The sequence below is a fragment of the Pelophylax lessonae genome (genome assembly GCF_965119305.1).
Source record: "Pelophylax lessonae genome assembly, chromosome: 6".
In the NCBI taxonomy this organism is placed as follows: Eukaryota; Metazoa; Chordata; class Amphibia; order Anura; family Ranidae; genus Pelophylax; species Pelophylax lessonae.
In genome coordinates, this window is record NC_138773.1 from 158,797,588 (window position 1) to 158,810,471 (window position 12,884).

The 12,884-nt window shown below is 45.3% G+C and overlaps 1 protein-coding gene across 1 annotated transcript in view; it reads right to left on the reverse strand.

The window, feature by feature from the left end:
• Nucleotides 1–12,884, reverse strand: part of ABAT (4-aminobutyrate aminotransferase) — a 252,910-nt gene that overhangs the window by 172,063 nt on the left and 67,963 nt on the right. The window contains exon 2 of the mRNA XM_082261300.1: nucleotides 4,953–5,084. Coding sequence (XP_082117426.1) covers nucleotides 4,953–5,022 — 70 coding nt within the window. The 5' untranslated portion in view covers nucleotides 5,023–5,084. The remainder of the gene's footprint in view (nucleotides 1–4,952; nucleotides 5,085–12,884) is intronic.

Genomic DNA, 12,884 nt, shown 5'->3' on the forward strand with positions numbered 1-12,884 from the left:
GGACCTTCAGGGTCTGACGGTGGCATCATAGTGCCCTTTCCAACTGAACTCCCGTCAGCCCTTTTTCTAGCAGACATTGCCATCCACCACGCGGCGTACGCCTGTGTTTAAATGCAAAAATTCCCGCGTGCCTGCAAACAGGCGTACGCCATAGACACGCGACACGCGATTCAGCAGAGGCGAACATGCCGACGCTTTTGCGCCAGGGCAAACGCAACAAACAAATGGGGGAGAGAGCAGTTTAGGCTGAATCCTTACAGGAAAATCAACTCAGGGTAAGAAACTGTAACACTATGCATAAACCTGCTGCAATGCAATTACAAGCAGAAATACACTTGGCACAAGTTTCTGTAATCTTATTAAAGGGAACAGTGCATAAAATATTTACAATTTTCCAAGTTTTAAAGCAGTTGTATCCTCAAAAAACAAAAAAAAAAAACAAACCCTGCAGGACAAAGGCATAATGAGCTAGTATGCATCGCATACTAGCTCATTATGAAAACTAAGCCCTGACACCATCGCCTGGACACCGCTGGATCAGCTGAAATCTTCCCTCTGCGTCTCTTCCAGGTACTGAAAGAATCAGTGCTTCCACCTTAGCGAGTTCCCGCGCTGCAGCCAAGGGGGACACATCCTCCTGACCATCTGACTGCGAGTACAGGGATACCTCAGGGATGGGATTGTCCGTGGCGACCATATGACCATATCAGGCTCTGAATCAGAGGACTGAGAAGGCAGTGGCCGAGTCTAGGTAGCGACTTTTTTTTATCACAAAGTCCACCATATTTTTCAAACCTGCAGACAGACACGATAGACTGCGATCCAGATGGTCCGGCATGCGCCCAATAAAGTCTAAGGGGGAATTATTACCTTGGGACTCCATTTTGCAAGTTTTAGAAAAAAAAAAAAAAAAGAGTGCACTGCCCCTTTAAATCATGATCGCGGTCTGCACCGCTATACCGCGCTGCATCCGGAGTCCCCCTTAAAAGCTGGCAGGAGCAAAAGTGTGCCCGAGGAATACCCAAAGCAACAAAAACCCCTTACTTTATCACCTCTGAGAAGTAGCAGCTCTGTAGTGTATCGCCAGCATGAAAACGTCTGACAGGAAGTAACATATCACCACTAGAGGCCGCACACTGTCTGTGTAGCCTCAGGCTACAATAAAATGGTGCCAATAGTAAAGTATAGAAAGCTTAGGGAAAATAGCCACTGCCCTTACACAGAGAGAGCCTATGCCTACACTTAAAATGGCGGCTGGCAGCCTGTCATGCGGTCAGGACCCAGGCATGAGGCCCTGCCGGGAATCCACCTAAAGGGAACCCCCAGGACAAGGTAACATTTATTAAAACCCCTCCCAGGCGTCAGATACCGACTATAGCTCCCTAAGCTGGAGTCGGGAGGGCAGGGCCTGTCCTGATAGGCCTGGGGGATCTTTCAGAGAAACACAGCCCTGTTATCCCCAGGAGTGGGCCTACATCTCCCCTTCCGAGGGCTGTTTCCGGGACACAAGGGGCGTTGCATCACTCACCATACCATGGACCGGGTGGGCTCTGCTCCGAAGCAGCTCGCCTCCCACTCTGAGTGGGGGTGCTGCCAGCCAAACGAGGTACGCTGCGACTCAGGGCGTTCCAGGTCGATGCGTCCCGGCGAGGCATCCGCTCGCAGGCTCGTCCCCATCCACCAGGGCTCCGTCATGGCGAGGCCTGGGCGGACCACAACCTGCTCATGCTCGTTTGCCAGGCTGGGAGACCGTTAGGATCTAGATTATCCAGTGCGAAACCTCAGCCTGGCTGTTGCTTAGAGTTCACCAGGAAGATCCCACTGACATTAGCTAGCGATAGTGAGTAAAGATAAAAACAAACATTCTTAAAAATAAAAAACTGGAGACCGGTGTCCCAGCGGGAAACCTAGGTCCTATTCCTTAACTAGACAGCAAGAAACTGAGTTGAGAGCACAGTGTGTCTGGGGTTATGTCGAGAAGGACAGCCCCTATAGGCATGTTGAGTGAAAAGTTTTCACTGCCTAGTCTACTCCTGTAGATGGTGCATAACCCAATAGTGAAGAAGCATTGAGAGCTGCGTCTGTCTACTCTGGTAGTACTTCTTGCCCCCTGGAAGGTTTTTACCCCCTTCATGACCAAAGCATTTTTGGTACCAAGCACTTGGGGCCAATGTGTGCGTTTGCAATTGCACATCAGCACCAAAGAGCAGGGGCAGTTTAAATTTCGGTTTAATTTTATTAAAAAATTAAATATATTTTTTTTCACAAGGAATAAAAATCATCCATTGTGATAGCATGGGCCATAACAGGTCCTCTTTATTGAGAGATGTGGGGTCTTTTAGACCACATATCTGTCATCTGGCCTCCAAAGCCTCTGATTAAACCAAGATGGGTATGATCAGATGCTTGTTCAAGCGGGTAATAGTTTGTTTACGTCAGACCGAAACTGGAAGCAAAATCCTTGTTGCTTCCGGTTTCTGACATCACACAGTAGGAGGAACGACATCCATCCCTCTCACTGTGTCCCAGGAACCAAATGCTACTAGTCGCATCTAAAAAGGCAGGGGTGGGACCCCCTTCCACTGCCTGTAAACGTAATCCAGGGGCTTTTTAGCCACTAGGATTACATTTACTTTGTGCAGAATCGCTGGAGCTAAAAAATTATCTCTGTCATTGCTGCAGTGATGACTCAATTATCACCCTTCCAATCTAGTGACGTACTGGTACGTTGCTGGACACAAAATGATTAGAGGGGATAGGCTTGGGGGTGGTAAAAATGGAGCTCCACTGCACATTTACTGCTCCCCCAACTGAAGTGTAAAGAAGCATCTCACTCTTATAATTAGCATTACAAAAATCATCACAGGCAGCATAGTAAGCTTGTGCTCTTATCATGGCTCTATGTCACATGGCTGTTTGCTGACTTTGTTAACTTCTGGCTGTACAGACTAGGGGACCAGTGAGCGGGCGCCCCCCCTCCCCCTTCCCGAACCATATCGGGCTACATGCCCTTAACATGGGGAGGGTGATTTGAGAGCCCCCCCCCCCCCCCCGCCCCAAAGCACCTGGTTCCCATGTTGATGGGGACAAGGGCCTCTTCCCCACAACCCTGAGCTCTGTTGTGGGCAGGGGGCTTATCACTCATGTGAATGAGTATGGGGTACCCCTACCCATTCCACATAAAAGTGTAAAAGTAAATAAAGACAGTACAAGAGTTTTTGGTTTGCTTTATTTGCTGGATTGCCAACGTCACAGGGGGGCAGTACCACCAGGTGATGTCGTCAGGTGGCCCCACTCCTTAGCTATTTACGGTAACGTGGCAGAGCAGGCAAACTGCAGGAGCATTCGTCGCGAGCAATGCTTTTTTTTTTCTTCCCTTTTTTCGGGTCTGGCGGTGGCCGGACATTGTTTTTTATTTTTTTTTTAATAAAGGACTTAAAAAAAAAAAAAAAAAACTCTTGTACTGTCATTCACTTTTACACTTTTTTGGTGACTGGACATGGGTACCCTATACTCATTCAAATGGGGGGGGGGGGCAGAATCTGGGGGCTTTCAGATTCTGATTGGCCCCCTGCGTGCAGACCCCCACAACCACAGCCCAAGGTTGTGGGTAAGAGGCCCTTGTCCCCATCAATTTAAGGACAAGGTGCTTTGGGGTGTGGTCTGGTACGGATTTGGGGGGGACCCCACACCGGATTTAAATTTCAGCATGGGGTTCCTCTTAAAATCCTTCTAAAGCCCCGTACACACGTATTGATCACACGTACTGATAGTCGGCCGAACGATCGGCCGTCTTTTGTCCAGGGCTGTCGTGTCTGTTGAAAACTGCAAAAGACTGCACACGAATTTTGTCGGCCAACAACAGCCGACTGCAGAAGTGATGTTGTGATGGTTAACTTTCCTTGTCTTTTTTCTTTTCTGAGCATGCCCAGTCTTGCTAATCTGCTGTCTGTCGGCCGAAATCTGTACTGACTGGCGAACAATCGGCTGTTCTGGTGACGGCCAACAAAAATTTTAATGCCTGCATGACAGATTCTGTTCGGCCGAAAATGCGCTGTCGGCTGTCGGAAGCATCATACTAACAAGCCGACAATCGGCCGATCGTTCGGCGGCCAAAAATTCACGGCCGACAATCGCTACGTGTGTACGGGGCTTTAGACCCAAAAGGGCCTGGTATGGATTGAGGGGGGAGGGAATAGGACACCCCACGCTGTTTTTTTTTTATGATTTTTTTTATTGCCAGCATAGTTTTTTTTTTTTTCCTGGGGATCCCGCTCGCTGAATGTCCAGCCCGTCAGTGCACATGATGAATTCACATGCATCCGACCTGCGGACATTTAAAGTGAGAGCAGCGCAAGGCAGGGAGCAGGAAGCTGAATGAGAAATGGGAGAGACACACAGCAGCGCTGATAAGAGTTAACTTTCCAAGTGATTGATTGCTAGGTGGTAGTCCTAGTAACCAATCACCAGCTTGTTAATATGAAAAATTAACTGCGGAAGGTCCTGCTACCTACACAGGAGCAGGTAGGCTTATATGGGTACACTGGGAAATATCCCATATTTTGCCTTTTTCCAATCACCCAAAGGTAGGGGCATATTAACTATGGTCAATTAATCAATTCCAGTGTACTGTACGATAAGACATCAAGACTTGCATACACTTTCAACTGCTTTTATCTCAGTTCACTAACCAGACAGTATGCATTGTGCAAAGATCACTGGCCACAAGGACCAACATGTAATTTCAACTTGTCTTTTGCTTTTTGTATTTACATATAGTAACAATGCTTTTGAATAAGGGGGCTAGCATGTTCATTTTTTTAACCCTTTCATTTTATATACATAATTTATAACATTATGTACCAGATTATGCATGCATGTATGTGTTTACACTGATATTTAAACAATTGCATTACACTTCTAAATGTATATTGATATTATGTTTTACTTACATGGCACAAGTAATCTGGAGTTTTGCTGCAGGGCCTGTGTCATATGTCTAGTAAGCAACATCGACGCCATTTTTCTAGACTTGATTCACAGATGGCTTGTAAATTGTAGACAAGTACCTTATGCTTCCTTTGCTAAAAAAAAGAAGAAAAAAAATCTGAGTTACAGCTACACACATCAGAGCAACTGGATTGTTGTCTTACCATAAAATCTCTGATGTATTGACGGACACAGCTCCATATCTTCTTTGACCCTTGGGTTATGCTGCTCTCCATAGGAGTAGGACACTAGGCTGGAAAAAGGTTTGACTACGCCCATAGGGGGTATACTCCCACTTCCTGATCTAGCTCTTCAGTTTTGTAACAAGCAGTGTCAGAAGAACATAAACCCTAACTCATTAGAGGGGCGGGTGCGGTGTCTGTCAATGAACATCAGAGAAAAGGATTTTACAGGAAGACAAAAATCCAGTTATTTTTCGTTCATTGATGGACACAGCTCCATATCTTCTTTGACCCTTGGGACGTCCCAAAGCAGTGTCAATATGAGGGGTGGGAAGAACACAGCAATAAACATACTTCCCAAAGGCTAAAACGTAGCCATCCAGGTAAAACAGGAGCTCAACCAGGAAACAACGAGCTCACCTGGCAAAAATTTACACCCTCAAAGAGGACTAATCCTCTCCAACAGCAGCCTGCAAAACCTCGCGGTCAAAGGTGGCATCAATAGATGCCAACACATCTACCCTAGAAAAATTTGTGAAAGTGTCCACGGACAACCTGCAAACCTGCACCATTGACGACAGATGGCGGAAGGCCCAAGAGGCACTAAGGGCCCTCGTAGAATGTGCCTTCACAGAAAAAACAGAGGATCCTGACCTTATTACAATAGGTCTGCATCACTGTCTGCCTGACCCATCAGAAAAAGGTCACAGCAGACGTGGCCAGCCCCTTACGGGAACCATCCGTAAGGACAAACAGGGATTCCGATTTTTTGGAGCAACTCAGTCCCCGCCAGGTACACCCTGATTACCCAAACCACATCCAAAGAATGTAGGGCAATCTCTATAGTGTGCTTGGGCTTAGAAAACAAGGAAGGCAACACAATGCTTTTATTTCAATAGAAACCAGAGACACCCTTAGGAAGGAAACTGGCAGGGATGAACCACTCTCTCTGTGAACCGCCAAGTAAGGTGAACAGCTGCCAGCTCCAACACACTCGGTGCAGAAGAAAAAGCCACTAAGAAGGCTACCTTCTGGGACAATGTGAGCAGAGGAATCTCGCAAATATTTTCCAACAGTGATGGTAAATCTACCTAAAAGATTTACCAACTTGCAGCAGCGTAGGAATCACCGATTCAGACAACCCTTTAGCCTTCAGCACTTCGCTTCGACAGCCAAGCCGTTAAAGCCAGCGACTGTAATGCAAGATAGAAGATTGGCCCTTGAGCCAACAGATCTTCTCTAAGAGGAAGTTTCCAAGGAGCATCAACGACCAACAGTAACAGATCTGCGTACAAAGACTGGCGAGTCCAGTCTGGAGCCACTAGGATGGCAGTAATCCCTTCTGCCTCAAGCCTACGCAGGAGTCTTGGCAGAAGTTCCAGAAGAGGAAAGCCGGATTTCAGACGACACAAAGTCTCGGCTATCCTGTCAAAAGGATCTTTTAAAAATTGGAGACTCTGGTGGATTATTCAGCCTGGAGACCTGAGAGTCCCCCACAGGTGGGACTGCCCATGTACTCAGAGACTCCTCAAGTAATACCGTCTATCGAATTGCTCAGGCACCGCCATATTGCGTTTAGAACAACTCCACTGACACAAAAAAGGAAAAAACCTCAGCCGTTTTTGAAGAACTGCGGCCCCAAGGGGACCGGCGCCTCTGATGCAGTAACGGCTGCATCCCAATATTTAAAATTACCTGCATACAATCAGTGCATCCACCAGCACATTTGCATGCGCAGAAGAGTATGAAAGTGGGGGTGGGTTGGGGCCAAAAGAACCAACGTGACTGTTTAGAGGGGCTGGAGAAATGGTAGGGGACCCGGGGGTCTGACCATCCCAGGGAGGGGAGCACGTCCACCCCGAGGGACCATAAAGGGAGAGGGGGGGTACACTATTTACCACACGATGGAACCGGGTGGGCACCACTCCAGGCAGACCACCTCCCCATCTTGGAATGGGGGGTGCTGCGGGCCAGGAGGTACCAGGGTCGTGACCAGGGGTATGTGTCCTCACGAGGCGTTTAACTCCCTGGCTAGTCCTCGTTCATTGGGGCTAGGTCACGGCTGACCGTAAGGACCTAGGATATCCAGTCCGTCACCCAATCCGGTAGTGACTGTAGTTCTCACAGAAACAGAAATAAAAGAAAAAAATTTAGCTGAGAAAAAAAAAAAAAGGAAAAATGCCAGGACCAGAGATACCAGCAAGGAACTAGCTCCTTACTCCTGACTAGGCAGGAAAAAAACTGAAGAGCTAGAGCAGGAAGTGGGAATATTCCCGCTGGGACTGCTCTATGGGCGTAGTCAAACTTTTTTCCACCTAGTGTCCTACTCCTATAGAGAGCAGCATAACCCAAGGGTCAAAGACGATATGGAGCTGTGTCCGTCAGTAGACGAAAGAGAAATATATTTTTAAACATTGCAAGGCAAGAACAAAAAAATTATTATGTTAATTAAATGAGACCATGGGAAAAAAAAAAAAAATGTACCGAGGGAATATTTAAATTCAACCAATGCTTGTAAAAAGGTTCTTCATGAAAATATATTCAAATCTTTGTGAACTTGTCTTCCTATATTTAAAAATTAGAGTAACACTTTTCTTAGAGCAAAAAAAACAATATTGCATGATTTTAATAAAAGTCATATTGTAATTGAAGGTTAATTAAAATTATCTTTCCTTTTCAATCTGCAGAACTGTAATGCTCTGAAAATGCAATGCAATATGGCTACCTGGAGGTGTTCTCTGTCCAAAGGGAAAACATGTCTAAAGGAATGCAGACCCTGCAATTGTCTTCATTAGAGCCCCGCAGATGCAGCAGCTGACTGATCTATACAAAACCACTCTCATACAGATTCACTCCGCACATGGAAACTGACAAAAAAGCAATTTGACAGAGATAACAGTTGCTCTTTTAAAATTATGATTTAAATCAAACCTTTTTACTAGTGATTAAAATCAACTTGATTTAAATCAAATCCACCCTGCAGTGCCTTGAAAAAGTATTCATACACCTTGAAATTTTCCACATTTTGTCATGTTAGAACAACAAATATAAAGGTATTTTATTGGGATTTTACGTGATAGACAAATACAAAGTGGCATATAATTGTGAAGTGGAAGGAAAACGATTTAACAGTTTTTAAATATTTTTTACAAATACCTGAAAAGTGTGGTGTGCATTTGTATTCAGCCCTCTTTACTCTGATACCCCAAACTAAAATTGGGTGGAACCAATTGCCTTCAGAAGTCACCTAATAAGTAAATAGAGTCCATCTGTGTGTAATTGAATCTCAGTATAAACGCAGCTGTTCTGTGAAGCCCTCAGGAGGTTTGTTAGGGAACCTTTGTGAACAAACAGCATCATGAAGACCAAGGAACACACCAGACAGGTCAGGGATAAAGTTGGAGAATTTTAAAACAGGGTTAGATTATATAAAAAAAAAAAAAAAAAAAAAAAGATATCCCAAGCTTTGAACATCCCACAGAGCACTGTTCAAGCCATGATCCGAAAATGGAAAGAGTATGACACAACTGCAAATCTACCAAGACATGGTCCCCCACCTATACTGACAGGCTGAGCAAGGACAGTATTAATCATTTAATCAAGCAGCCAAGAGGCCCATGGTAACTGTGGGGGAGCTGCAGAGATCCATAGCTCAGGAAGGAAAATCTGTTCAGAGGAAAACGATTAGTCATACACTGCACAAATCTGGCCTTTATGGAAGAGTGGCAAGAAGAAAGCCATTGTTGAAAGAAAGCCAAATGAAGTCACGTTTGCAGGAAGACATTTGGGGGGCACAGCAAACATGTTGAAGGTGCTCTGGTCAGATGAGACCAAAATGTAACTGTGGCGGAAAACTAATACTGCACATCATCCTGAACACACCATCCCCACCGTGAAACATTGTGATGGCATCATGTTGCGACAATGCTTTTCTTCAGCAGGGACAAGGAAGCTAGTCAGAGTTAATGGGAAGATGGATGGAGCCAATTACAGGACAATCTTAGAAGAAAACCTGTTAGGAGTTTGCAAAAGACTTGAGACTAGGATGGAGGTTCACCTTCCAGCAGAATAGTCACCCTAAACATAGGGAGTGAGTTTGGGATGGACTGGCCTGCACAGTCCTGACCTCAACCCGATAGGACACTTTTGGGATAAATTTGAGGGGAGACTGCAAGCCAGGCCTTCTCGTTTAACATGACCTCACGAATGCACTTCTGGAAGAATGCCAAAACACCATAGACACTACTAAACCTTGTGGACAGCCTTCCGAGAAGAGTTGAAGCTGTTATAGCTGCAAAGGGTGGGCCAACTCAATATTGAACCCTACAGACTAAAGCCTCGTACACACGCAACGATTATCGGCCGACCGATCGGCCGTCTTTTGTCCAGTGTTGTTGTGTTGGTAGAAATGTGCTCTAGACTGCACACAAATTTTATCGGCCAACAACAACCAACTTCAGAAGTGATGTCATGTGCTGGTTTACTTTCCGTGTGTTTTTTCTTCTCTGAGCATGCCCAGTCTTGCTCATCAGATTTTTTGTCTGCCGAAATCTGTACTGACTGACGGAAAATCGGCCGTTCTGTTGACGGCCAACAAAAATTGTATAGCCTGCACACCAGATTTTATTCGGCCGATAAGTCGAAGTCTGTTGTCGAAAGCATCATATGAAAATCGGCCGATCGGACGTTGGCCGAAAATTCACGGCCAACTATCGATGCGTGTGTACGAGGCATTAGACTAGGATGCCATTAAAGTTCATGCGTGTGTGAAGTAGGGTGTCCCAATAGGTTTGGTAATATAGGGGTTTACTAAAGCTAGAGGGGTGGCAATGGATGTAGTATACTTGGATTTTGCAAGTTTTCTTTACTGTTTTTCGTTGGTTGAGCCAGATGGACTTGTGTCTTTTTTCAACCTGACTATGCAACTATGTAGAGAGGGCAAAATTTGTCACAATTCTGAAAAGAAACAAATCAGCTTCCAGGTTTTATTGCTAAGGCCCCATGCACACAGGGCGTCAGAAAAAAACGAGCTGCAGAGCCACTTCTAACGCCAGGAAAAAGCAGCTGTAAAAACTTGCTTTTAGTAGCTTTTTCCATTTGCGTTTTTCTACCTCCATTCAAAATGAATGGTTCCCTATGGGAGCCTATTGATTTAAATGGAAGTCGCATCGCAAGTCGGATCAGGATGATCCAACTTGTGGTGCGACTTGCGCTCTGAGAATCTTGAGGGGGGAACTCCACGGCAAAATGGGAAAAATAAAATGGCGTAGGGGTCCCCCCCAGGTTCCATACCAGGCCCTACGGGTCTGGTATGGATTTTGAGGGGAGCCCCACGTCGAAAAAACGGCGTGGGGTCCCCCCCAAAATCAATACCAGACCCTTATCCGAGCATGCAGCCCGGCAGGCCAGGAAAGGGCAGGGGACGAGCGAGCGCCCCCTGGACCATACCAGGCCACACACCCTCAACATGGGGGGGGTTGAGTGCTTTGGGGCACCCCCATCCCAAAGCACCTTACCCCCATGTGAGGACAAGAGCCTCTTCCCAACAACCCTGGCCGGTGGTTGTGGCGGTCTGCGGGCAGGGGGCTTATCGGAATCTGGAAGCCCCCCAGATCCCAGACCCCCTCCCTATGTGAATGGGTATGGGGTACATTGTACCCCTACCCATTCACCCCATAAAAGGCAGTGTATGTAAATAATGACAGGAGAAGTTTTGAAAAGTTTATTACAAATCTTCATCCGGTCTTCTCTGCTCTGGTCTTCTGCTCTTTTGCCCTCCGCTCTTCTCCCCTCCACTATTCTTCCTCTGGTCTTCCTCCTCCGGTCCTCCAACGACGACGTCTCCGGTGATTATGCCAGCTCCGGGTCTGCGCAGCTTGTTATATAGCCATTAGGGGCGTGGCATCATTATGGGACCCTGCCCCTTTATTTCACAGATGACGTCATCTGTGCCGGGAAGAGGCCCTTGTCCTCAACATGGAGGCAAGGTGCTTTGGGATGCGGGGTGCAGAGCCCCCCCTGCCCAAAAGCACCCCATGTTGAGGGCATGTGGCCTGGTATGGTCCAGGGGGGTGGGGCCGCTCTCTCGCCCCCTCCCCTTTCCTGACCTAAAAAACTTATAACGTGGCTTAATGCTGTATAAGCATTGTTAATCAGCCATTAGCAGCGTCAGACGTTTTTACAGCTTGATGCTGCAGCTTCAGAACGCACAGGTCCTGTTTTTTTTTTCTTTTGCAGCCCAAAAATGCCTGTGCCACTTGGAGCTCCTAAAATCCCTGTGTGTGCGCGCATGAGGCCATAGAATAATATAGAGGGGCGTTTTTAACCACTTGCCTACAGTGCACTTTCACCCCCTTCCTGCCCAGACTGATTTTCAGCTTTCAGCGCTCTCACACTTTGAATGACAATTACTCAGTCATGCAACACTGTACCCATAAAAAATTTGTGTCCTTTTTTTCACACAAATAGAGCTTTCTTTTGATGGTATTTAATCACTACTGGGTTTTTTATTTTTTGTGCTATAAATAAAAAAAGACTGAAAATATTGTGAAAAAATGCATTTTTCTTTGTTTCTGTCATAAAATTTAGCAAATGGGTAATTTTTCTTCACAAATTTTGGCCAAAATTTATACTGCTACTTATCTTTGGTAAAAATAACCCAAAGAAGTGTATATTATTTGGTCTTTGTGAAAGTTATAGAGTCCACAAGCTATGGTGCTATTCATTGAAAATTGATCACACTTGATCACACCTGATGTACTGAAGGCCTATCTCATTTCTTGAGACACTAAAAAGTCAGGAAAGTACAAATACCCCCCAAATGACCCCTTTTTGGAAAGTAGACATTCCAAGGTATTTAGTAAGGGGCATGGTGAGTTTTTTGAAGTGGTCATTTTTTCCCACAACTCTTTGCAAAATGAAGATTTTTTTTTTTTTTACAAATTGACGTATTAACAGGTTCTCTCACACAGCATATGTATACTTGAAACTACACCCCAAAACACATTCTACTACTCCTGAGTATGGCGATACCACATGTGTGAGACTTTTTCACAGCCTGGCCACATACAGAGGCCTAACATCCAAGTAGTACCGTCCGGCATTCTAGGAGGACAAATTACACATATAATTTCCTGACAACCTATCGCACTTTTGAAGGCCCTGGAGCACCAGGACAATGGAAACCCCCATAAAATGACCCCATTTTGGAAAGCAAACAGCCCAACGTATAATTTTTGAGGCATAATGAGTCTTTTGAATATGTCATTTTTTTCCACAAGTTTTTGGAAAATGTGGAAAGAAAATGAAAACACTTTTTTTACACAAAGCTGTCCATTTATGCAATATTTCTAACACATAGCATGTACATAGCAAAAATTGCACCCCAAAATACATTCTGCTATTCCTCCTGAGTATGGAGATACCACATGTGTAACACTTTTTCACAGCCTGGCCACATACATAGGCCTAACATCCAAGTAGCACTTTCACAAAGTTGTCCATTTATCCACTTTAAGACTGGGCCTATTTTTGACACTTGGTGTTTACAAGCTAAAATCATTTTTTTTTTGCTAAAAAACTACTTAGAACCCCCAAACATTATATATTTTTTTAGCAGAGACCCTAGAGAATAAAATGGAGATCGTTGCAATATTTTTTATCACACCATATTTGCGCAGCAGTCTTCCAAATGAGATTTTGAAAAAAATTCAC